A 27,941-nucleotide genomic window follows, 5' to 3' on the forward strand; every position below is an offset into this window, starting at 1 on the left:
GCACAAAATCCAGACATCAGGGTCGTTTTCATTATTCAAACTAAATGTCTAATTACAGATGTTGGGGATGTTTAAGGGGAAATAAACAGACTTTGCAGTGGTTTAAGATTCACTGTCAAGGAGAATTATTACAACAAAGAAATAAGCTGAGTTTGTGTTTGTGGACTAAACAATAAAAAATGCATCATTAAACAAAAATAATCAATTAAAGCACATAAAGTACAGTTAAAGGTTTTGTGACACATAAACCAGCTAATAAAACTTTACTGCAGGTCTCTGCATGATAATGACTGATAATCTGTAGTTGCCATGGCAAACTTTACAGACCAGATCTACCTGTGGTAGCAGGGTGTTACCACATTACCACATGGGGGGTTGCTCTTGGTCCTTTAGCTCTGTCCCTGCCAAGAAGGCAGAAGCTGCAATACACAAAGACTGTGGTCATAATGGAATGAGCCAAACGTTCTAGTTCTTCCTCTTTCCTGTTAACATGTCTTTTCAAATAATTGATCTGCAAAGACGACTGAACTTAATCAAACAGACCAACATCTCACATTGTTAGCCTAGACTGTCAAATATGCAAACAGTATGCTAACATTTGCTCTGAGAATAGGTTTGGGTCCATTAATGCTAACATCGTGAAAGGTGAAACTATCCCCCATAACAGCTGATGAATGATAAACGCCACCCTAAGATTGGCGCTGCCTACAAATCTGTTTTCCTCTTTGATTCCTGCAGATTCGTATGTGTCAGTATTTACGGTAAGACAGTTAAAAGAAGCACGTCACTGCAAATAAACAGATATAAAAAGTCCAAGTCTTTCTGTGTCTTTCATCGTGATGACTCTCTGAAGAAGAACTTACAATGAGGAATTCTCAAATTAGTGAGCTGAGGATGGACTTAACCTGTGCTATTTGATCTCAGAACCACGCTGCAGTAAACTGGATTGCCATGGTAACTAATGGCTGCTTTGAGTACCTGTGCCATACTGTGAGCACGACAGGTGCACATAAGCAACGGTGTTTTTAAAGCAGAAATTCCAGGAGCAGAACTGCTCAAAGACTATAGCAGTGTGCTGTGTTTCTATACTATATCTGTCGTCTGGAGGCTTGACTTCTTAAAAAAATGAATAATACAGATGAAAGATTGTAACAAGTACATAGTGATGAAAGACAGCAGTTCATTGCTTGCTCCAGTCTATAGGCATCAGATGAATAGAGTTCCCCACTGTGCTGCACATTAAGTGGATGACTTTGAAATGGTGGCTTCAGCTGAGAAGAGAGAAAATACAGATATTTTGGAAAAACATCTTCAAAAACAACTTTCAGTTTCTCTGAAGACAATAAATAAAACACAAAGAGAATTAAACATTTGTGCCTCCCAGATTTTTGTTAGGTCATGATGTCATTTCAGATTAGATTAACACTCCAAAATAAAACATCAACACATCATTTTGTAAACTTTTAAACAATGACATATTCTTCTTTATTTTCTTTATTTTTGTTTTTATTTCTGTGGCCTTCGTGACAACGATGACCAACATACACATGTGTATGTGATCTTTGCCAGTCCTCTGTTTTCTGGTCTGTTATGTTGTCTATCAAAGAGGGCAAAATGTAACACAATAAATCCCACAGATAAAACATTCAAGTAACAACGATCAAAACACAGAATGAACCTGTGTGAGCTCAGAAACCGCACACTGCCACAATCAACACTGAACGTTGATAGTTGATATTAGTGGGGTAATGTGCTGAGCCAGAAACATGCAGGAACATCTCCATCAGTGTTCAGCGTTCTTGTTCAGGCTCAACAGAGGCCAGACAGCACATGTTGCTCCCACCTAGATTGTAGAAGCATCCAAGAAGCAGGACAGCTAGCATCACTCAAGCCTGCGGACAGCATAGAGGCCTGAAGCCTGTGGAAGACATCGGTTCTGACAAACAGGGCAAACCCTCAGCAGCACAGGTCGTCCAACCAACTCGACATCCCCACCACCCCAAGACAGAGCAAGAGGTGCCCACCTTGCCCCAGAGAGCCAGGCACAGGGACTGGGCATCACGGTCACAGGGATGACCTGAGGTTTGCAACATGTGGGCAAGCAGAGGAAAGGCCTTACACATCCATGCCCTGCAACAAATCACATCACCCAAGCCAGGAGGGGGAGGCATGGCATCCAGACAAGGGACTGTAGAGGGAGCAGTGCACCATAAATCCATTGTGGTAGGACACAATGATTCCCAATCGTGTCCAAAAGAATAAAAAACTCAATTAACTCATGCTGGAGCTCCAAGAATGATCAGGTGCTGCCTGCAGGGAATGACTCTAAGCAGCAGACTAGAAGACTTAATAATGAAAAACATTGACCTTGTGTCATCTCGTTGCAATAAAACCAGGAGCAATGAAGCCAACTGTATACTTAAATAAACCAACTCAATAATAATAATAATATGCTGCGCTTCAATGTTTTTTAAGGGACAGAATTTCCTTTATTTAAGGAAGTTTGTTCAATAAGGAAATTCAACCAATCATTATTACTAAGCAATTGTTAACATGACATATTATTGTTACATATTATTTCATTTTAGACCAAATTCATGATTGTAGTTTGTAACTGTAGTCGATAATGTGGGTGACAGTGATCAAAACTGTAGGTGCAGAATAAGTGAGGGCTGTATTATGGACACCTATTGGTTTGCATTTAGAGGTCGTCATGCTGTCTTTGACAAACACATGCACACACCACTTTGAAGCGTTGATGTATTCCCCCCACTGATGATTTGTGCAGGGGGCTTATGTTAATGACACACAAGACAGATGTCGAACCAAGTGTTACCATTTTCTAATAATTGTTAGTTTAAAGCTAAAGTTAATCCTAATTTATGTGTGGTGAACATGAACACTTTTTCAAGATACAGATTATATGTTAAAGTTTCTTTTTGCCAGTTTACCGTGTTACAAAGTTATTTACTGGCATGGTTACATTGTTGTTTTCTTCTGAAATAACTCCGTGAGGTGGTCCTGTACCAGACACATTCACAAACTGTTCTGAGTTGTGTGGATTTTGTATAAGCTGAGAATGAAACCAAAGTTAAATGACGAAATGCATGTAAGTTAAAAATATTATGTCACCATGGCGATGTGTGTGAGTAAATAGAAATATGTTGTTATAGCAGATACAACATTTACACTTGACTGCATTTTTGTTAAACAAGCATCAACATGGTTCTAAGCCTCTTTGTGTCAGTTCCATTGTAATCAAGACCAGATGATTGTTAAGTGTCTTAATGTAAAACAGGTTGAAAATAGTGCCTATGAAGTGATATTGTTACAAGATTAGTTAGGGCTGACAGCGTGCTACTTTCAGCTAAGAACACTGCTTACAATCATTTCACACTTGCTTATCCGTCTGTCTCTTTCTGCTGTAATCGATTCGTACTGCACACATGCACACGTTTTATTCTGCTATCTACTTCACTTTCCATGTTTTTTGGGAAGTTCCAATAATATGTCTTTATTCAGAAACCCAAATCCTCAAGTTCATATTCAACAGTTGGTCTGTCCTAAAAAAAAATCAGATTTCTTCATTTCTTTTGGATATTTGTCACACGTTAATGTTTCAGATCATCAAACAACTTAGACAAAGACCTAAGATAAACTAAGTAAATACAAAATTTTTTTCAAAAATTTTTTAAGTCATGTTTTCAATTATTAAGGGGAAAAAGCTGCCTGTCAGTATGTAAAAAACATACATGCCACCTAAACTTAATTATCAGTTGTGCTTAGAACTGCAATCATGTGTTTGGCAACGAGTTTGGAAGAATAATTATTGAGCCACACTGGAGTTTTTTGACTATGAATAATATGTATGTTTAAGGTCATCAAAGCATGTCAGTCTGATCTGGTAGGACTTTGATTAGGTCACTGCAAAACCATCATTTCAGTTTCTTTGAGTCATTCATATCTAACCCAAGTGAACTTGAGCTTCAGGACACAAACATTGTTCTTAAGAATTTTGTGGTAGAGAGCAGAGTTCATGGTTCCACGTCATCAAGGTCCTGAGGCAGCAAAGCCACCTCAGACTCTAAAACTACCACTGCAATGTTTGACTGTTGGCATGATGTTCTTTTTATGATAGGTTTCTTTGCCAGGAGTTTAACTTTATTCACACCAGTCTGTAGTATATGTTTCTAAATATTTGGGGGATCTATCTTTGGCTCATGTGAGACGAGCATTTGTGTTGTTTTTTGTCAGCAGTGGTTTTCACTGTCCCACGACTTCCATTTATGCCCTCTCTCTTTTTTTATTGCTCTTGGAATAATTTTAAGAGACTGGCTACTCCAAGAAAGGTTCCCTACTCTTCCAAGGTTACCTTCATTTGTGGATAATGACTCTCGCCAGGACTGACAGTGACTTTGTTCTCTGTTCTTTAGTTTCTATAAATTGTTGCTTTTTGTTTATCTTACAGCTTACTCCTCTTTGTCATTCAGGTTATATGTAAGAAATTTTTTGATTCAACATTTCTGGTATTGATCAGGCCCGGCTGTGGCTTGTGAAATTGAGCTCAGCGTGCCAAAAAAATGTGGTCAGCTAAGTAAACAAGGTGGGGCTTTAAGTAAGTAAACTTTATTAAAAACCAACTCCCAAAACTACTTGGACTCAAGTGCTTGATTAAGGAAAGTTTTTTTCTTCTTTTTTTGAAATAATGAAAATTCAGGGCTACTCAAGGTCTTGAATAATAGCTTGTAGTACCATATCACCCTATCAGAGCACTTCGCTCTCGCTCTGCAGGCCTACTTGTTGTTCCTAGAGTATTTAAAAGTAGAATGGGAGGCAGAGCCTTCAGTTTTCAGGCCCCTCTTCTGTGGAACCAGCTTCCAGTTTGGATTCAGGAGACAGACACTATCTCTACTTTCAAGATTAGGCTTCAAACTTTCCTTTTTGCTAAAGCATATAGTTAGGGCTGGACCAGGTGACCCTGAATCCTCCCTTAGTTATGCTGCAATAGGCTGTCGGGGATTCCCATGATGCACTGGGTGTTTCTTCTTTGGTCACCTTTTTCACTCATGTGTTTCTAAACCTCTCTGCGTTTAATTATTACTTATTATAATCTCTGTCTCTCTTCCACAGCATGTCTTTGTCTTGTCTTCATTCTCTCAGCGGTAACAGCAGATGGCTGAGCCTGGCAGTGCTGGAAGTTTCTTCCTGTTAGAAGGGAGTTTTTCCTTCCTATTGTCGCCAAAGTGCTTGGTCACAGGATTTTATGTGATTGTTGGGGTTTTCTCTTTTTTCTTTTTATTATTGTAGGGTCTACCTTACAATATAAAGCGCCTGGAGGCGACTGTTGTTGTGATTTGTTGTTGTATACATAGAATTTAATTGAACTGAATTAATTAGCCGAATGAGACATAAAGGAAAGCATTTTCATATGTGATGGAATTAATAATAAATCACTTAAAAGTACAAGACAAAAAAGAAGAAAATGTAACAAACATGACATAATTGAAACTTTAAAATCATTTAAAGTTTCAATTATGTTTTAACTCATGTTGCAGTAAGGTCACAGAGAGAGAGAGGATGATAAGGTGTGCCTGGATGTGAGTGGGTTTAAGAGTACCTGTGGAAGTTGTTCTTCCCTTTGTCTTTGGAACATTGGATCTAAGAGTTCATCGTCATCGTCTCAGTTTGTCTCCTCTCTAAGATCTGAACAAAATCAGCAACAGCACTAATTCATCTCCTTGATTTATGTGGTGGTTGTTTTGTTGATGTAGATGTTTGTACTTTTTTAAATTGATGAGTTAATGTACCAAAATATAATACAGTCATCATTTCTGGGTAACAAACTCCTGGCATGAACTTATTGTAATGTAATGAATGTAATTACAAATCTTTCCTTATTGTTTTGGGCCATTGTTTGGTTGAGTGATTGAGCATCTCTCATGCCTTTGATTACACACTAAAACACTACTTTACACAAAATCAGTCCATGATTCATCTGCTGGTTTCTCACTTTTGCCTTCTTTGCCTCTCTCTGTCTCTCTCTTCACATATTGCCCACAGGCACGTATTAATTGAAGAGCCCTTCTTATAATTGGTTCTAATTGTTAATCACACAGCCTATTAGAGAACAGTCTAATTAGAATTACAGATGATCATTAGCTGAGGTCCTGTCATTAATTGAACATTGTGACCTTGATAATTACTGTAGGCCTACATGGATTCTATGTGCTAAATAGAAATTTCATATTTACTCTGAATTTTTCCAAAGACGGATTTTTTCTTTTAATGAACCTCTAGAAAGTCATCTTTATATGACCCATTGTCCTTTGGTTGACTGTTGTAGAGGGCTAATAACCTGTTTATCTTGCTAGTGTCAAGAACAAGATGAGCTCTCTGACAACTTTTTCATCTTCATTCTCATTTTCTGTCTGAGGACTCAGGAAATGTAGCCTGTGGTAGCAGCTTTAATTGGCTTTGTTTTTCAGGTGATTATCTTTCAGGTAATACTGACGAACCGCACGTTGCAGGTGGGAGCACCATTTGTTGCAGCTACATAATCCAGTTCAGTATCTTTTTCAAAAATACCTGGCCATAAACTAACTGGCCCCTCAGCTGCCTTTTTCTCAGCTGGCAGTCTGTCCAGACTGTGCCCACTCATTTGCCTACCTGTATGTCAGCTGTTATAGAAACACCTGTGACACTAAGATGGATAAGCAATTCAAACTAACTTCCCTCAAGAATAACCAGGCTATGATGTGGCCAGAATATTTGTCTGGATGAACATTTTGGACACTTCGTATTGACTTAATAGATATTACAAAACTCTCAAAGATGTCGCTAACATCCTAAATACGTCAAGTATCCCAAACAAATATTGTTAACCCTGTGATTGCATTTTATGTTTAACTACAATTAGCTGTAGATGTAGATGAATGATGGGTCATAAACTAAATGAGGGCTTGATGTTAGATTTGGGAGAGTACAGAGTTTTGGAAGTGTACAGCCTGCGTGAAAAAACTCATTTAATCACTGGATGTCATCCATTGGTTATTGAATCGCAATTTTAAAGCTTTAACATTCATGTTTTGGTTACTGCCATGTTTGCTTTTCTGAGCCAGAAGTGACCATATTTGGATGAAAGACTGTAAACTAGCTAGCTATCTTTAGTTAGTAGCCGCATCTGTTCAAAACAGTCAGAGGCGCAAAGAGCGGTAAGAGCCAAGATGGGGTCTCTGCATCATAGAAATAAAACCTAGTGTATCACATTAGCTACCTAACACTGTTCTCACATGGCAGAGTTTCTTATTGTAAAATGTTGGCCATTTTATCTGTCGAGAGTATTCACCACTGTTATTGTAGTCGTTTAAGTAGCTTACGACGCTAATGCTAAGTCTACTGAGGCAATTGGAGGGCTACACAACATCATCAGTGAGCTAAACTAAACACCTGGATAGCTTTGTAGTGATTGCAGGAGATTTTAACCACACCAGTTTAAAGGCTGTGCTCCCCAAGTTCAAGCAATGTGTGGATTTTAAAACCAGAGGAGGGAGCATGCTGGACTTTGTGTATACAATCCACCCAGATGCATGCAAGACTACCCCGACACACACACACACCTCAGCTGCTCTGATCAACTTTTCATTATGCTGGTGCCTGCTTACAAACCACTTCTGAGGCATAGCAGGCCAGTAATGAAACTGTCACGGATGCCAAGGCGAGCCGTGTGGTGTTGGAGGGAGAAAGGACCCAAAATGCAGGCAGTAGATGATAATGCTAGTGATGTTTATTTACAAAGTGGTGTAGTGGCAAAACAAGCAATGAGGGATGACAAATAACTAAAGAAACCTAAACTGGGAAAACTAAATAACAAACCTGAGATGATACCAAACAGTGTGAGAGGCAGAGAGACGCAGACAAGGAAAAGGACACCGTGGAATACAGACGAACCGGCAACAGGCAGGAGAACACACAGGAGTCCAAAAACAAACAAAAGAAACCCCCCGAAGCACAGAGAGCAGATCCAAAACAGTTCGCGAGGCCGACCCGGAGGACAGCAGCAGTCCAGAACAGTTCATCTCCGGAGGCCTCCGGAGGCCGGCCACGCAGAAGGCAGTGGTGACGGCGACACAAGTCCGGAGGCCGGCCACGCGGAAGGCAGCGGCAGCGTTCAGGAGGTCGTCCACAGTGGCGATGATGGCCAACAAGCGGCCTGGCAGATGACCGATGTTGGTGAGGCGGCAGTTGGGGACCTGAAGGCGCCGTGGCCCCTGCAGCACCAGGCGAGGCAGAAGCTGAAGCGGAGGCTGCTGCAGGCGAAGCGGAGGATGCTGCTGCTGCAGGCGAAGCGGAGGATGCTGCTGCTGCTGCAGGCGAGGGTGAATGATGCTGATGCTGCAGGCGAGGGTGGCACTGCAGGCGAGGATGATGGCCGGACGGGCTCCTCGGATCCCCCAGCAAAAACAGTCACAGAACCAATGCTAGTGATGTTTATTAACAAAGTGGCGTAGTGGCAAAACAGGCAATGAGGGATGACAAATAACTAAAGAAACCTAAACTGGGAAAACATGTCCACCACCTTACACTCGGTCATCACCCATCTGGACCTGAAAGATACCTTCGCCAGACTCCTGTACATTGGGTTTAGCTCATGATTTCACAGAGACTAATAGAGAAATTCTCCTTACTTGCCTGAACACCACCATATGTCTCTGGATCCTGGTCTTCCTGATTGAGAGACCTCAGTCTCTCCATGTTGGGAAAAACATCTCCAAGCCTATTACACTGAGCACTGGATCTTCTCAAGGCTGTGTTCTCAGCCCACTGTTGTTTATGCTGCTAACATACATCTGTGTATCTAGATATGAGGGTAACCTAATCATTAAGTTCGAATATGATACCACAGTGGTGGGACTGATTCGCGGAAATGATGAATCATTGCATTGAAAAAAAGTTGAACACCTTGAGGGCTGGTGTAGGGAGAACCATCTGGTGCTAAATGGAGCCGAAACATAAAAGGTGATCATCGACTTTCACAAGGTGTGGATCAAGCATGCTCCCCCCCTTCAGCATCAGCGGCCAATCAGTAGAGGGAGAGGAAGATGTCATGTTCCTAGATGTGGAGATCTTGCGAGGTCTGAACTAGCATCAGAAAATCTCAGTGACCCAAAAATCGGCCCAGCAAAGAAAGGAGTTTGAAACAAGTCCCTCTCCTCACCAGCATCCTCAGAATTTTTTAAGTGGAGTGGTTGAGTGTTCTAACATAATGTGTGTCAGCGTGGTATTCTACCTGCAGTATGTCAGACAACACATGACTGCAGAGACTAGTTGGAGCAGCCGAGAGTTTCCTTTCCTCTGTCCAAGACCTCTTCCAGAGATTCTGCAGGAGTAGGCCACTAAACATCATAAAGGACCCCTCACACCGTATCCATAAATGTTCTTAACTGATGCCATCAGGCAAACGGTTCCACGTTAAAAGAGGCTGAACCTACAAACTGAACCTACAGACTAAACCTGGAGACTGAACCTGCAGACTGAACCTGCAGACTGAACCTACAGACTGAACCTGCAGAATGAACCTAGAAACTGAACCTACAGACTGAACATACAGACTGAATCTACAGACTGAACCTACAGACTGAACCTACAGACTAAACCTACAGACTAAACCTGCAGAATGAACCTAGAAACTGAACCTAGAGACTGAACCTACAGACTGAATCTACAGACTGAACCTACAGACTGAATCTACAGACTGGACCTACAGACTGAACCTACAGACTGAACCTGCAGACTAAACCTGCAGAATGAACCTAGAAACTGAACCTTGAGACTGAACCTACAGACTGAACCTACAGACTGAACCTACAGACTGAACCTACAGACTGAACCTACAGACTTAACCTGCAGACTGAACCTACAGACTGAACCTACTGAACAGACTGAACCTACAGACTGAACCTGCAGAATGAACCTAGAGACTGAACCTACAGACTGAACCTACAGACTGAACCTAGAGACTGAATCTACAGACCGAACCTACAGACTGAACCTGCAGACCGAACCTACAGACTGAACCTACTGAACAGACTGAACCTGCAGAATGAACCTAGAAACTGAACCTAGAGACTGAACCTACAGACTGAACCTACAGACTGGACCTACAGACTGAACCTACAGACTGGACCTACAGACTGGACCTACAGACTGAACCTACAGAGTGAACCTACAGACTGAACCTACAGACTGAACAGCTTTCTCCCACAAGCTGTTAGAATGCTGAACTGCTGATTAGGACATATACAGTACTACACCCAAGACTGTGTGGCAATGTTTCAACCTTAGTTTTGATTATTTGTCATTCCTACACAGTCACTTTTACCAAACTGGTATTAACCACTGGTTGCTGCTTACAGCCAGTGAGAGACTATTCTACAGCTAGACATCTTGGGCAGTGTGTGTGTTTGTGGGGTTGCTTAATTGACGTTTGTTTGTGTGTGTTTTTAAAGGTTTGTGTTGACCCTGAAGAAACACGCCTTTATTTTGCCTGCACTTGTTGTTGGACAGAAAATTTTAGTTTGTTTTAGTTTGAGTTTAACCCTTTAATGACCTCTTCTCATCAACATGATCAATACTTGCCATAATTTCAAAGTGCTATCGACAAAACTCTTTTTTTTGTCTAAAATTAACATTGTTGTTAACAAAAAGTTGCCAAAAACACCCAATGTATCAAATGTGATACAAAAAATATATAATAAAACATATCATACACAACATGATATAGCAAAACAAAGTGGATTTTGTTATAAGGGTTATTAAACATCTCAGTTCTTTGATGGGTTGGGTCTCACAGGGTTAATTTCCAGATTATTTGTGTAAGTTTCATGACTCTAAAGTTGTCTTGGAAGGTTGTGACACTGTGTTCACAAAATCTGTATAAAGGTCTGAGACACAGCACTGAAAACAAGCTTTGCTGTAGTTCGACAGCTCAGCCACTTGATTGTGGTTTGTAATAAGACTTATTTTCACACAGTCATTTGACACTGTCACCAAGTGGCAACACTGTAACACAGCAGTTCATTTCCTGTGTATGTAAAGAATTTCAGTATATGTAACTGTAACTAATGTGTTCCTCCCTTTTCTCTCTCACTGTAGGCACTTCCTCTTTAAAACAGGCACAGGCACTACCCCCCTCTTCTCCACAGCTACTCCTGGCTACACTATGGCAACAGGCTCAGTGTACTCCCCTCCTACCAGGCCGTTACCTAGGAATACTCTATCCCGCTCAGCCTTCAAGTTCAAGAAATCGTCCAAGTACTGCTCATGGAGGTAAAATGAATTTTCACCTTATTGTCCATCAGTAAGAAAGAGTACCTGCAAGCACACGCTTTGACTTTACTCAGAGTTTCAGGAGTTTGGGAAGATGCTGGCAAACAAGCTCGAGTTAGACCACTCCTGGGCCAATTTGGCTACCGGGTATGTTCTTCAGATGAGTGGGAAAAACACACAGCACACTTTGCATCCTGTCTCTTTCAAGAACTTTCCCAGAGAGCACAGAGAGAGGCTGTTCTCCCAGATCCACACAACTGAAGTGATATCCACATATTTGATAACACTATGCTGATTTTGACTGATGCTTCAGCGATGTTGTGAAATTCATGCCATTATTTCCCAGTGTGAAAAAGAATCAGAATCATCGTTTTATATGACGTTCAACTTTATTTTAGAAATTAAACGACGTCTTTTTGTCTTTTGACTCTTTTTGCTGCTCAGCTTCCTTTCCTTTCTCCTAACTGTGACTTTAATCTTAATCTTTTCCATTTTTACTGTTTTAGTTTAGCCGACAAATAAATGCAAAATATAAAACTGTGTAAAGTGCACGACAGTCATTTTATTCACAGAAAGAGAGTTCATAGATATTTTGTTGTACTTGATAAGCATCAAGTTTATCTTTTATATGCTTTTTTTCAGTAGAGTAGATGTTTATTTCAATAGAATCAAAGAAAGTGGATCTATAAAACCATCACCACGAGTGTGGAGCTCTCAGGTTCGAGGTAAACGATTGAAACAACTACAACAGGAGTGACAAGATATGCTGAGCAGAGAATTCATGAATGCTTTCATGTGTTGAGACTTTAAAGTAGAATCTAGAGAACAGCTGACTCTGCTATTTGTTTGCCTACCACAGATTTGTGGCTTATTGTAATGCCTTGATAACTATTTATATCCTTTAACTCTCCTTTTGCAAGTTCCACACAACCAGAAACACTCGGTGCAGGGCGAAACTCTGATCAGATGTTATTTCCATAGACACAGATGTAGATATATTTTATCAGCAGTGTCCAATGATGCAGATAAAATGATCAATGTTAGGAAGTAGCATGAGGTATTTTGGGAGTGGTCACACAAGGCTTCAAGCTGGAGCTAATGTTTATTTGCAAAAATAAATACAATCCCCAATAAGATGGTGGGATTGGTAATTAAAATAAATGAGTGCTTCCAAAATTACTCCAGAAAACTGTGACACGCGTTACAACCTTTTTTCCTTTGTTTCCTTTTTTCTCAGGTGTACAGCCCTCAGTGCAGTAGGTCTGTCTGTACTGCTGTCTGTCATGCTCTGTTACTGCATCGGTAAGCTAACACACACACACACACACACACACACACACACACACACACTCACACACTCACACACTCACACACTTATAATGCCACTGAATGACAAATGAAATCTTGTATTTGTGTCCACTGTTATTGTGAATTCCTGCCGTCTGTTCAGCGTCTTGATATAAGCCATCCTTGTGCTATTGTTGCTACATGTGGGAGTTTTCTCTCTGTGGGACGAGCCCATCAGATAACCAGATAGTTAAGTTATTAAACCCACACTCGGCAGAGACATCTGCCTTAGGGCTAATACCAAGAGACAACACCTTCATAAAAGTACAAAAGAATGACTCGTTAAGATCGTCCCCTGACAACATTACAGTTAGGAAATGCAACATCTGTAAGAATTCATATATTATGTCTGAATTTTCATCTTTAAAAAAATAAATAAATTTAAAAAATATATATATATATATACATATATGCGTCACTTTTCCAGCTGTGGTCATAAAAAGCCCTTCAGTGCTTTTCTTTCTCCCCTGCAACACTTTCAAACTGTCAAAGCAATTTACTCCTTGTTAGATTGTGTGCAAGAAGGAAGAAGAGAAAAAACAGAGTCAGAGGGGAGTTGTTCTTTTTCCAAAGGTCATTGATTCCCACAATAGAACTAAAGCAATTACAGCTCAAGCTCAGACGGTCCTTGGACATGTAGATCCCTCGCCACTGGCTTTGTGGGCGGTGTGGTGTAGGTGGGTGGGGAGGGGGTCGGGGGAGGGAGCAGCTGTAATGTCCACATTTTGACGTTTTTCTCGAAATAGAATTACGACTTTAATCTGGTGCTTTATTCTCAGAATGCTCGGTGATATCTGTTTTTCTTCGTGTGGCCCTGATACTCGTAGTACTTTGTAGTTACAAACAATATCTGACCATTTAAACTGTTACATGTATTTTCATTTTCTCTTTCTTTCTCATCTTCTTCACCTCCTTCACCACTACTCCCCTTCTCATCCCTCTCATCCTTTTCCTCGTCACATTAAGCCTCACTCCTGAACTGCAGTTAGGGGTGTAACAGAACAAGACCTACCTGAACATGATTCATTTAATCTCGATATTGTCGCAAGTTGTTATTGTCAGCTGACAAGAGATGGCTAAACAACAACATAACTTACAAGCTAACGTCATACTGAGTAACAGTTTGATTACGTTGAGTTTATTTGCTAAATGTCACATTAGGCGAGGTCAGATCCATTTCAGAAAAGTTTTAGTAACAGTAACCACAGTCCTGCATAGCTGAGCAGGAGTGGGTGGTGATCTGAGATACAAGGCGGAAAGAAGAACGCTTTTTAAGAAATAAATGTCATAAGGTGGGAAAATAAACTTCCTGTCTGAACTAAGGAATGACAAAAGGTGAGTGTGAAGCCAGGGAAGACACAGTGCTGTGAAAAAGTATTTTCCCAGAGGCCTGACTTTGGAATTCTTTGCATATTCATGACACTTAAATATTTCAAGTCATCAAACAAATGTTAAAATTATATAAAGATAACCTAATTAATTACAAAAAATGTAATCTTTCTATAATATTTTAATTGAAGGGACCGTCCCGACCCTCCTTGTTAATAATGAATTAACTGTGATTGGCCACATTTCTGGGAAAGCTGAGTTCAGCTTCACTAACCCTGGTCTGATTACTGCCAGAGCTGCTGACGAAGTGAAGAAGGCTTAAAGATCTCAAATACAAACATGAAGAAACTCAGAAACAGATGAGACAACGCATGGATGGATGGAGCCTACAGTAAACAACATATATACACACCAGTGAAAGAACAAAGTAAATTTTAAGTTAAAAAACTGTCAAAGTAAAACATTGTGTAAGAGTGTTAGACTTTGTGTTAATAAATAACACGTGCACTATAAATTAAAAAAAACAGGTGGGTGGAATCATATTTGTCACATTCATCTTTTATCTGCCACAGAGTGAAGCTATTATTCAGTTTTATAGAGACAGGAATGATCACCTGAAGCAGGTTGAACCAGTCTGAGCTCTGTAGCCTCGGTAGTGTGGAGCGTCTCATCAGCTGTCCCTGATGGAGAGCAGTTTGTAGCTTGTTCAGTGACCTCCTGGTACTCACTGACTCTGATGGTTCCAACTTTGTGATTCAGTTTGTTGTTCCTGCTGGCGTCTCTGCACTGATGCTGCCCGGTACACAATCTATCAATACATAGTTTATCAATACAAGTATTCAATATATTAGTCACAACTATGAAGAAACTATAAAGGAAAAACCTGAAACGTAAGAAACTACAGGAGCAGTCACCGCAACGAGACCAACCCCCAAAACAAGTTTCACAGGTGGTCCACTGACCTCCTCGAGATTGCTTTTTTTTTTTTTTTACTAGTTTTGCATTTGGCTACGGTCACTTTGGTAGCGTAAGGCGATACTTGGACTGATGGACTAATTCTTGTATAGTGTTTTTCTACTTTACCTGAAAAGTAGGGCACTTTATGCCTCATTCGCCCTTTCATACAAGCACTTTCTTGAGCTCCATGTTGCTCTTTCTTGGAGAGCAACATGGAGCTAGTATCTTGCCCAAGGATATTTGGCATTCAGAGATAAAAACATCAACCTTCCAATTAATAGACGACCTACCTCTTGAGCTATAGTCACCCCCTAAACCTGGACTCTAGAAAGGATGTGCAGGTAGTCCAAAACCTCCAGGATAGCACATCAATATTGACATTGTGCTACCAGCACGGCCTCAAGGGCCTGGAGGAGATTTCAGGAGACAGGCAGTAACTCTGGACAGGTAACTGTACAGGTGCAGTCCTGTAGCAGAAGTATCTGCTCCTTTGTGCAACGAGGAACAGAGCCCTACAAAATAACCTCCAACTGGTGTGAATGTCTCCAACCAAAAGTTCCTGAGGAAAGCCTGAGGGTTCAGCGTCCTCTAGTGGGCTCTGTGAACACTGTCTGGCACAATGGAGGCTTACTGGCATTTGCCATAGAATACAGGAATTGGCAGGCCCACCATGGGCACCCTGTGCTTTTTGCAGGTACACCCTGAGCACATGTTGCAAATGTGCAATGGTATGGAGAACGTTCTGCTGCCTGTAACTTCATTCAGCATAATGTTCTGGGGAGGCACAGCCATGAAGGGCCACACATGCACAGACCTCTGCAGGCTACTTAATGGCACCCTGACTTCCATCAGGTACCGGCTGTACTCCTTGGATCCATTGTCAGACCCTACGCTGGTAGAGTCAGTCCTAGGTTCTTCCTGGTGAATGACTATTTCATGTGAGCATGCAGGCAGCTCACTGATGCCCAGGTCCAGATCCCCTGAGAGGAGAACCCTCCCCACACCCAGGATGTCGTCTGTCATCTCATTCGGAGCCCTTATGCTGCACATGGGGGCCACACAAATCACTGAGTACTGTTTTGTGTTACAGTGAAGTTTTCGGCTGCCAAGTTGCATAATTTCTTCGTCTTAATTTTCAGCGTGAGTATCTGTAGGTAGTACAAGGGGCAAAACAGGCGTCTATAGCTCAGCCTGCAGGGGCTCACCCTGTAGCTCTCCACGAGACTTCTCTGTGGGTGTCTTCTGGCTTAAAAACAGTTATCCCTCACAGTGAAGTCATTCTCACCCACACACACCCCCACACACCCCCCCCCCCCCCACACACACACACACACACACACACACAGAACAAGAAGATTGGTGATTTATGTTTCTGTGCATTTTCATAGTTCTGCGTCCCAGGTGCTATATGTTCTTTTTTATTAGAGATGCAGCATTGGTACATTACATTGTGCATTTCTATTTGTGTGCTATCCTTTTATTATATTTTCTCCTAACTTCCCTTTTTTCTATTCTTCCTGCTTTATATTGTAAGGTAGACTCTACAATACTACACACAGGAAACCCAACAATCATATGACCCCCTATGAGCAGCACTTTGGCGACAGTGGGAAGGAAAAACTCCCTTTTAACAGGAAGAAACCTCCAGCAGAACAAGGCTCAGGGAGGGGCGGGGCCATCTGCTGTGATTGGTTGGAGTGAGAGAAGGAAGACAGGATAAAGACATGCTGTGGAAGAGAGACAGAGATTAATAACAGATATGATTCAATGCAGAGAGGTCTGTTAACACATAGTGAGTGAAGAAGAAACACCCAGTGCATCATGGGAAGTGCTCTAATAGGGTGATATGGTACTACTAGGTCATTAAGATAAGATGGGGCCTGATTATTTAAGACCTTGTATGTGAGGAGCAGGATTTTGAATTCTGGATTTAACAGGGAGCGAATGAAGGGAAGCCAATATATTATTACATTGTCGTATTATATTACATTATATTATACATATAATTTAGTGACTGGAAGAACACTGATAGAAATCAATCAATAAACAGATAAAAGAAAAAGAGGAGCCTCTAGAGAATTTATAAAATCTTGGAAAAGCAAAATGTTTTTGGCACCACTGTGCATCCAGATCATAATTCTGATTGCAAATGCTGCCAAACAGAACAGGATTTAAAAAACAAAGAAACTGCCAAGAAGGCCTGACCATGCATACGACAGCTAAACGACAGAGCGTTGATTTCAGAGGACACAGTGACTTAATTGGACAAGATTCAGAAGTAAACTGTAGCTTACTACGCTTCCTGAGAAAGTGCTCACACCTGCTGACATAGAGTTGTTATACATTCTGAGCACTGACCTGAGGGGATTGCTCATTTTAACCAGCTTCCCATGAGCGTACAGCACTGTGACTACAACAGACCAAGCAGTTAAACGTTTTTCTCTGTAAATATTCTGGACATTAGAGGTGAGACAGCGTGGATGCTGTCACTGTGGGTGGGCTGAACTGGGCGCAGACAGGGGTAGTCAGTCTTTTTCATGCTGCAGATTTTCCCACAATGGAGTTTCTATTGCACTCTTCTCATTATGTTGATAGTTCCACAAAGGTAATATAAAATATCTAAATAATATGAAATATTTGGTAGCAGAAAGCTGCTGACACCATGTGATGGATGAATGTATAGTTTTTAAATTGAATCTACCTTTAAATCCACAAGATTGTTCTGCTGGTTTTTCACTCTCGCATGATCGTTGCCCTCGCCATTATCCTCTTACCTTATGACTCACACAGACGCCGACACATGCACATTCAGGCTGCTGTTGATTAGCCAGCACTCTCCCATGACCCTTTGCTCATGGCCTCACTATGAGGGGTTGTGGGTAACAGGCTAGCACAGCAGGGCTCTAATTTAATGAGGCAGATGGTTGTCTATGTGTGTGCAGAATAACTGCATTAGTGTGTGTTGGGCGTCGTAGGAGGATCCACAGCAGGGGTTTCTCTCAAAAAATGTTGCCATGTTAAATCAGTAATTGGTCCTTGACACAACTCACTGTAATACGTATTACAGTGAGAGAGTGCAGAAATCAGATATTCACGAATTCTTTTAAGTTCCAGACAGTAGAGACATTATAGAGGTGGAGCTTTGCTGTTAGAACAATGTCATATGTCACAATAATGTTGATCCTGGAAAAAAATAGCTCTGGAAAAAAAATTGGCTTAAGATTGTCACACAGGATATATCAACAGATTATATTAGTTGTTAACCTTTCTGTTTTTAAAGCAGCTACCTGTATTTTGTGATGAAGGTGTTGTTCAGCCTAAGGAGCTTGGAAAGAAAATCGTCTGAACTTCAGTAAGTTTTCTTGAAGTCGTTTCATCCCAGAAGCTTCTTCAGTTCTAAGAGCAATTGGCTGCTTTGGCAATTGGTGCTTAGAAAACACAGGCAAAGACCGTTTTTACAAGGTACAAAGATTTAGAGGCAGCTTAATCACAAAGTGTGATAGTGTTTTGTGTGTCTAGATTATGAACACTAATTGGTAAATTATTAACTAATATTAAAAAGAGTAGATGAATTCGTCATTCTCCATTTGGAGCATGTAGATAGAGTTATTGATGGGAACTTAATGTTTGTTTGTGTGTTTTATAACTTCTGCTTTCTTTTTTATTTTTAAATGTATTTTTTATTTTTCATTTTATTTATATTTGTTCAAAATAAAGCTGTCAATCAAAAATGTGAAGTGTTTTATAAATAGCACTCCATGTTCATGTGCATCATACTTATTGGAGATGAAAAGATAACTGAGATACTGTAAAAACAGTTTATGTGCCTGGCTGAGTGTGGGTTTCCTTTCAGACAGACATCTGATTATCTCTGGGCTTGATGATAGAAAAAGTATTTTGATTTGGATCAAATTGATCCTGCACTACGGATTTCGTCAGATACATAACAACTTTACAACTTTTTTATGTCTATAATTAAATCTAGAAGTCATCTTTTCAGACTTTTGTTGAATTGAAAAAACTGTTGCCTGTGTACTAGGATGTTTTGAATTGTTTGGCAAGTCCAACACAATGAGATGGCCAACAAGACAACGGTTACAGGTAAAGGAACCCTGAGAAAGGCTGAAATAAAACAAAAAACTATCTGTATTTAAAAAAATGAGGAAGAAAACACAAAATCCAAATAACAAAATGTTTCACAAGGGGAGAAAAAAATAGCTTCAGCTAATAAATGCAAGGCATTGGGGGTAAATAAGCTACAAAAATAAAACAGGAGCTAAATAACCATTAATAGGGAAAGGCATAAAATTCTATAACAGAGGGGGAAAGACGCAGGAGGACTAAACCCTCTGAAACAAACAGAAACTGGAACAATGAAATAAAAGATGAAAATACAGTGCTAAGAAAACGTGTTTGTCCCCGTCCTCATTTCGTTCTTTTGTTGTTGTATATGTTTGAGGTCATAAAACACATTTTCTATTAAACTAAGATAATTCAAACAAATCCAAAACAAAGCTTTCAAACAATAACCAAGCCCTCAAAGTACCCAGAACAACATCAAAGAACCCAGACCAACATCAAAGTACCCAGAACAACATCAAAGTACCCAGACCAACACCAAAGAACCTAGAACAACATCAAAGAACCCAGACCAACCTCAAAGTACCCAGAACAACATCAAAGAACCCAGACCAACATCAAAGCACCCAGACCAACATCAAAGAACTCAGAACAACATCAAAGAACCAACATCAAAGTACCCAGAACAATATCAAAGAACCCAGAACAACATCAAGGAACCCAGACCAACATCAAAGCACCCAGACCAACATCAAAGAACTCAGAACAACATCAAAGAACCCAGAACAACATCAAAGAACTCAGACCAACATCAAAGTACCCAGACCAACATCAAAGAACCCAGAAAAACACCAAAGAACCCAGACCAACATCAAAGTACCCAGACCAACATCAAAGAACCCAGACCAACATCAAAGAACTCAGAACAACATCAAAGAACCAACATCAAAGTACCCAGAACAATATCAAAGAACCCAGAACAACATCAAGGAACCCAGACGAACATCAAAGAACCCAGAACAACATCAAGGAACCCAGACGAACATCAAAGAACCCAGAACAACATCAAAGAACTCAGACCAACATCAAAGTACCCAGACCAACATCAAAGAACCCAGAAAAACACCAAAGAACCCAGACCAACATCAAAGTACCCAGACCAACATCAAAGAACCCAGACCAACATCAAAGAACCCAGAAAAACACCAAAGAACCCAGACCAACCTCAAAGTACCCAGACCAACATCAAAGAACTCAGAACAACATCAAAGAACCAACATCAAAGTACCCAGAACAACATCAAAGAACCCAGAACAACATCAAGGAACCCAGACGAACATCAAAGAACCCAGAACAACATCAAGGAACCCAGACGAACATCAAAGAACCCAGAACAACATCAAAGAACTCAGACCAACCTCAAAAAACCCAGACCAACCTCAAAGAACCCAGAAAAACACCAAAGAACCCAGACCAACACCAAAGTACCCAGACCAACATCAAAGAACCCAGACCAACATCAAAGAACCCAGAACAACATCAAAGAACCCAGACCAACATCAAAGAACCCAGACCAACATCAAAGAACCCAGAACAACATCAAAGAACCCAGAACAACATCAAAGAACCCAGACCAACATCAAAGTACCCAGACCAACATCAAAGTACCCAGAACAACATCAAAGAACCCAGAAAAACACCAAAGAACCCAGACCAACCTCAAAGAACCCAGAAAAACACCAAAGAACCCAGACCAACCTCAAAGTACCCAGAACAACATCAAAGAACCCAGACCAACATCAAAGTACCCAGACCAACATCAAAGAACCCAGACCAACATCAAAGTACCCAGAACAACATCAAAGTACCCAGAACAACATCAAAGAACTCAGACCAACATCAAAGAACCCAGAACAACATCAAAGTACCCAGAACAACATCAAAGAACCCAGACCAACATCAAAGTACCCAGAACAACATCAAAGAACCCAGACCAACATCAAAGAACCCAGACCAACATCAAGGAACCCAGAACAACATCAAAGAACCCAGACCAACATCAAAGTACCCAGAACAACATCAAAGAACTCAGACCAACATCAAAGAACCCAGAACAACATCAAAGTACCCAGAACAAACCTCTGATGACTAAAGGAACACACAGACGTGTTCATGATCCACAAGACTTTTTGGAAACTATTCTGTGGAATTATGGCATAATATTTAAACATGTGGTGCAAAATGAACAGCATTCCATAAAAAGGTCAAATATGGTGGTCGTAGTATGATGGGCTGCTGTTGCTTTGCTGCTTCAGGATCTGGATGACCTGGCGTGACCTTAAACAGGCTGTTTCATAACCCTCCAATTTTATAGAAAGGATTCTATAAAGACGACATGGACAACATTCCTCCACAGGGATGTGAGAAATCCATATCGCAAACACTTACTTACTCTTCTCGCTGCCAGCAGCACAACTTATTATTGGACAATTCTTTTTTCACACAGGGCCAGACAGGTTCAGGTCCATTGTTTTTCACTTAATAAATCAGATTTTCATTTAAAACTGTATGTTGTATTTACTGGTGTTAGTCAGGTTTGTTTGTGATCTGAAACATGTGACACGCTTGCTCATTTTGTTACAACATCATTCTGAAGCTCCTTATCCTGTAGGAGTGAACAACAGTTTTAGCTGAGATCTGTGATGAGCTGTGTGGTTGTTTCTGTACCAGGAGTTGAGCTTGATGTCTAAAGTTGTCTGATGCTTTAACACAAACACACACCTGCCCGACCGTAGATGCTTGTTTATGTGTGTGTGTGTGGAGGTGAGCGAATGGTTAGACTGGTGTTTGCTTGCATATTTGAGTGTCTAATAGATTACTGTTGGTGCTCTGCTGAACACTAAACATTTTGCCTCCCTGTTTGTCTGCTCCTCTTTGCAGCCATGCACCTGTTTGGTCTAAACTGGCAGCTTCAGGAGAGTGAGGGATACGGAGCCTTTGAAAATGGAGGTGGAGGAAGAGACACAACACCCAACACATTTATAGTGTCTACAGACAACAGTGAGTCCCTGCTTAAAGAATTTTTCCTTCCCTTCCTTTTGACATTAAAAACAATAAAAGCTGTGGAAAAGTTAAAGGCTGGCGGTGCAGTGAGGCAAGAAACATAAAGCTAAGAGCTGAACGCAGGAGCCCAGGATAGCCTTCAGAGTTTACCACATATTATAATCTGCCACTCACTCTCAGAGGTTAGGGTTTCTCTCTAGCCCTTTTCAGAGTCTGATGTTTGATATCACTTTGATGCTTGGCAGGCACACACACACACACACACACACACACACACACTGAGTTGGACTTGAACAACACCCTTAACTGGCTTTTTTAAAGATGGAGATGTAGTGACCCTGCTCTGAGTCCCTCTGGACTCGAGGCAGAAAACAGGAAGTGGACAGTACAACTCAAAGCAACCAGATACAAACCAAACAGATTTTCACATCAATAACATGCTTTGTTTTTAAGTTATGCAGTCTGAACTTACTTTTAGTGCTGAAAACGTATTTTGAAGGCAGTGACTAACAGCATTGCAAAGAAACCAGAGAAGTATTGTAAAAGAAAAATCAGTGTAACAGGTAACAGAGATGTGGGACAAAGCCACGGCTGCTGACCTCACCCTGCCAGTCACGCTTTTGTTAAACGTGCAGCTTTTCTGTTCTGTGGTTATTCTCTCTCTTTGTCTGCCTGTCAGACTCTTTTAGTTTCATGTCTTCATTTTCTCAGCTTTTCTTGCCTTTTTTTCTCAATTCTCTCTTTTCTTTTCCTCGCTGCTCATCCCGTCTGTTCACAACCACAAAGCAGTGCTGAATAAAACTTAAAATGAGCGAGATAACAGCAGCACACACCGACTGTTGGAGGATGTTTACTGAAAGCAGTGAGGGCTCTGAAATCGTTGTTTGGAAACAGAAAAACTGTAAATGTTTCCTTTCTGCTGGCAAAAGTTTGCCCCCAAACTTTAAACTTACAACAGTTGAAATATGTGCAGGGATGTGAGTCGAAAACAAGTCACAGATAATGTTAAAGAAAAGAAAGAGTTAAACAGGTTTAAATGATTTAGGCAAAGAATGAGTTAAATGGCAGTATTAGAAAGCAGACCTCCTGTGTGTCAGCTGTTATACACAGAAAGAGTGAGGAGAACTACAGAAACATCAGGGGTGGGAATCTTTCTGTCACGGGGCCGAGTGGCCTGTACTGAACAGGACTCAGGTGCAGAAACCCAGAGCTGAGACAGCAGATGATGTGACAATTTATTAGGCGTAGTGCAAAAAACGTAGCAGAGACAAAAAACAATAAGACATGGAATTTGACGAGGCTGGGAAACTCGTCAAATTCTGGGAAACGTGGCTAGGGCGAGGGAACGGGATGCAGAGTGGCGCTGAGCAGGGAACAGTCACATTGCAGTAGGGGACATGGAGTGTTGAGAGGGGGGTGAGAGAATCCAGGGAGGGCTGAGTGGCGTGAAAAGGCTGACCTGAGACCCGGGGCTTCAGATGGAGTGTGATGGCAGGAGGGCAGGCAGGTGAGGCACAGAGGGATTTCCAAAATGATTGCTTGGTATCCTGAGTCCGGAGGTGGAGCGTGAGCCAAGGTGAAAACAGCAAATGTGTTGATGACGAACTGGCAGAGAATGAACATCAATGTGTGGCTTAAATCCCTCTGGCTTGATTGCCTGCAATAGGCTCCAGGTGTGCAGGAGTTGGCCCTGCCCAGGGGCGGATCCCAGGTAGGTTCAGGAGCCTTATGGAAATTCCAGCCACCCACTGCAGACCATGACACTTTCTCACATCAGAAATAATAGTTTGTGTCTTTGAGTTGAACACTTGTGTTATATGCAGCATGTCATATCAGCGTAGCTAATGCTAAATATTCACACTCACTGCTGACACACCTGAGCCAGTGCTGGTGAACACACTCTAGCTTTACTCTCTGCAAACTACACTGAAGCTAAAGAAACACAAACAGGTGTATGTGCCATGACTCCTTTTCTCAGCATCAGTTAGTGTCACAGTCCACGACTGACACATTCAGGGACATTCAGTAAATCACATTGTTGCAGGTTTAAGGGCGTCTTTGCCTTAACAGTGTGGCAGTTCTAAAATAACATTAATAACACAACAACCAAGTCAACTCATAATCCAGTCCGTTACAGTATAACACATTCTGTCAACCTTTAGTAAGCTAAGGTGTAGATTCTATAAAACATGGATCAGTGACGTTTGTCCGTGTTGTTATGGCCCTCCCAGTCTTTTCTTTAATGGTTCGTGTGGTAGGTGTTTCAGGTTCATTGTTCCAGATGTTATACCTGAAGATTATTGTTGGGGATTATTCTTTACCCTCTTAAAAGGACGACATACACTGGAGTTTCTGTGTGAGGTATGGGGTATAGGTCAGGAGGAAGAACATGTCATCTACTAATCAAAACAGTGGTGGTGGTTCAACTCCTGGCTGCTCGAGTCTGTGCCAAACATCCTTGAGCAACATATTAACCCCAAGTTGCTCTTTGTTGCGTTTCCTGGAGGCTGAATGTTGGATAGAAAGCACAGAAAAACATAGCAGAAGTGAACGAGGCAGGTTGTATAAAGCATCCAAGGTGCTTATACAACCTGCTCTACAAGAGTAGAAAAGCACCAGCCCAGTTACCATTGACATATAAGTGTTAACCACAGGGATCAGCCATGTAAACGTTTCATGTCCACCTGACGGAAACACTGAGTGCCGACACTTTCAGCTTTTGTTTTCTTTTGTGGCTTTGCACTCAAAAGAAAACCTTAATTAACCTGTAAGAAATGAGTGTTATTGACCTTAGAGCTGAAGAAGCTTCTCGGATGAGAGGTGAAACGTCTTCAAGCAACTTAAAGAAGTCCAGACGCTTTTCTCCTTTGACTGCGATGACCTGGATGACTGAGAACCTTCACAGACACTATGAGTGTTATTATATGTTCACTTGGGGAATGTTTTCAACTGACCAAACATAATCATTTCTTCTGCAGTGAATTTTCTGTAGTGAACACAGCCAATGTAACCTGTCTCCAGTGTCTGTTAGCTATCTAACAAGCACTGGTGTTATCTCCGATGTCGATGATGGACAGTGTTCTTCCTACGTAGCCATGATGGTGGCTTTTAGAGCATCTCATGGATTCAGTTTGATGTGTTTTTCCTTCTGCAGGTAAGATGCTTTTTCTAGAGAACAACACCATAGACACAGGAGAGGTGGATGTGGGGAGACGAGCCATACAAGATATACCTCCAGGTGAGCTGTGCACAAATGCACATGTGTCGGGATCTGCTGTGATTAATACTCTGTAAACTCAGTGTAACATTTCCAACACCCCACACCAACTCGTAGGATTGTTACGTCGTGTAGTGGAATCGTTCTGTGTTTCCCATGTTTCTGTTATCAGTTGAGTTACTTAAATCTACTACAAAGAGGAACGTAATCATATTATAATAACTATACTTGTAAACAAGGCAGCACAGTGGCGATTAGCACGGTTACACACAGCAAGAAGCTCCTGAGTTCACCTGCCCGGGGCCTTTGCGTGGGTTCTCCGGGTACTCTGGCTTCAGTCCAAAGACATTCATTATCTAGATTGTGAGGATGGAGTTATGAATATTCCACATGTGAGGAACTCTGCATCTGTAGCACTCCGAATGAAATCACTGGTTTTGTTTACTTGTTTTCACTTTTGACGTTATTTTCGAGTGTGTCACAGTAATAAGCCTTAAAGGTTAAACGGCTTTCTTGAAATGAATTAATTTGCCACATGTTTATGAATAAGATGCAGTAGTAGTTGTTGTTGTGCTACAACACCACACACAGTTGCAGGAAACAGAAGTCGATGGGAAATTAATAACACATCACACTGTTTTTATAAAGACAACTAACACTGAGAAGGCGCCGTTTCTGAAAGTCAGTTGGGGGGTGTTAATATTGAAATCACTGACGTTAATGTTGTTCTGTTTCTTTATTCAAGGTGTGTTTTGGAGGTCCCAGCTGTATATCGACCAACCACAGTTCCTGAAATTCAACATTTCCGTGCAGAGAGATGCTCTTATTGGTGTGTATGGACGCAAAGGCCTACCACCATCACATACACAGGTAACACGCGAATGCAGATGTTCCCAGGACTACTTTACTGCACCAACATATTGGAGAGTGGAAACAGTGCATGAAGTGATATTTCCACCATTTGAAGTACTAATGAAGTAATGTGTAGCTTTAATCATTGATTACATTTCGTATTGATCTTAAAATCTTATTGCTCACTTTTAAAATCATAAATAACACCGCGCCCAGCTAGCTTACGGATCTCCTCAGCTTTTATATCCCTGGGAGAGCGCTTAGATCAGCAGGCCAAATGCTCCTGGTGCGACCTAGATCTCGGCTCAAGACCAGACCGCGCATTCGCCGCTGTCGCACCCTACCTCTGGAATAACCTCCCCCTAGCTATTCGGGCGTCTGATTCAATTCAGTCTTTTAAATCTCGATTAAAAACGTATTTGTTTAGCCTTGCTTTCCCCGCCTCCACATTTTTAGTGTACTGGAACTTATCTTTATCACTTTGTTAATGTTTATAATGTTTTAACCTTCAGCATTGTGTGTGGACTTCACTAGTGCCTACTGTGCCTGGTGTATTATTGGTTAGTTATGTCACTGTTAGTATATTTTATTTGTATTTATTATTGCTCTTAACTCTGTGAAGCACTTTGGCATACCTGTGGTTTTTTAAATGTGCTATATAAATAAAATTGTATTGTATTCAAACAGCAGTGATGGAAAATGACACCTGAGTGATTTCCACGTTGTCATGCTGTGACATAGGTTAAAGTTTTTACCACTGAAGTTAACTTTTGCCATTTTTTCAGTCAGCATTGACTTTTAAGAGACTGCTAATATATCGTCTGTGCCTCTATGTCCAGCCTTTCATCGTTAATAACATTCAGGGCTCGTGAGTGCGACCAAATATTTCAAAATCCTTGGTAGCACCAGTGCAACCAGCTGTTCCAGTAAAGAAAAACCCTATCGTGTGTGCCAATCAGAGATGGTCAGGGGCGGGACCTCTGTGATTGGCCGTGGTGCTGTAGTTGTCCCGTAGTCCTTTGTGTGTACGTTTGAATATACGCTTGAATAAAGCGATATCGATTCATTAAATCCTGAATCGACTTTTAAATATGAACTTACTTTGCCAGAAACGCCAGAATCTCAGCTTAAAGCTCACAAAACTATTTCAACAACCATCAAACAGTAAATGAGAGCAGGTAACGGACTCCACACAAAGACGTAAACACAGAGCAGACGCATCAGAATCAGCTTTGTCTGTCGCGGCGGCACACGTCATGTGTTTCTGTTTATGCTCTGTCACGTCTGAGAGGAACATTCATCTATAATGTAAATACAGATGAAAGTCTGTCAGAAAGGTTAGAAGCTGTTATGCATTCAGCATACAGAGCTGACTCATTTAATTGTGGTGTATGTGTGCAATAGTTGCCATGGTAATGTAGGTCATGACCCTGGGATGAGATTTTGTAGGCAAAGGACGACATGATGCAGCAAAGAAATGTTTCCAGCTGAGGCGATATTGCTGTTTTTATCTTTACCTCAAAATGAAATCTCACTGAATCAGTGGCTGCAGCTGACGTCTGTTCACTACTGTAACATTTAGGACAGTTTGTCGTCAGCCTCCCTCGTTCGTCTGACTTTTCTGCTTTCAACAAATTTCCGAAGTGCTCAGAAAACCACATGAAATCAACACAGGAACGCCGGCGCCGTCCTAGTGGCAGCCTAAGGTAGCTGCTCTCCGACTCTGATTCTGAAGTTATAAACAGGAAACTTTGCAAGTGAGTCAAGTGCT

The 27,941-nt window shown here is 41.2% G+C and overlaps 1 protein-coding gene across 8 annotated transcripts in view; it reads left to right on the forward strand.

Moving 5' to 3' along the window:
* tenm3 (teneurin transmembrane protein 3) overlaps positions 1-27,941 on the forward strand; it is a 388,426-nt gene that overhangs the window by 271,640 nt on the left and 88,845 nt on the right. For all 8 annotated transcript variants that reach the window (XM_087845866.1, XM_087845865.1, XM_087845867.1 and 5 more), the window contains 5 exons: positions 11,152-11,325; positions 12,563-12,627; positions 21,979-22,098; positions 25,256-25,339; positions 26,064-26,188. In XM_087845866.1, coding sequence (XP_087701992.1) covers positions 11,152-11,325; positions 12,563-12,627; positions 21,979-22,098; positions 25,256-25,339; positions 26,064-26,188 — 568 coding nt within the window. The remainder of the gene's footprint in view (positions 1-11,151; positions 11,326-12,562; positions 12,628-21,978; positions 22,099-25,255; positions 25,340-26,063; positions 26,189-27,941) is intronic.

This window comes from Neolamprologus brichardi, chromosome 9, assembly GCF_056152115.1.
Source record: "Neolamprologus brichardi isolate AB-2024 chromosome 9, ASM5615211v1, whole genome shotgun sequence".
NCBI classification, from domain to species: domain Eukaryota; kingdom Metazoa; phylum Chordata; class Actinopteri; order Cichliformes; family Cichlidae; genus Neolamprologus; species Neolamprologus brichardi.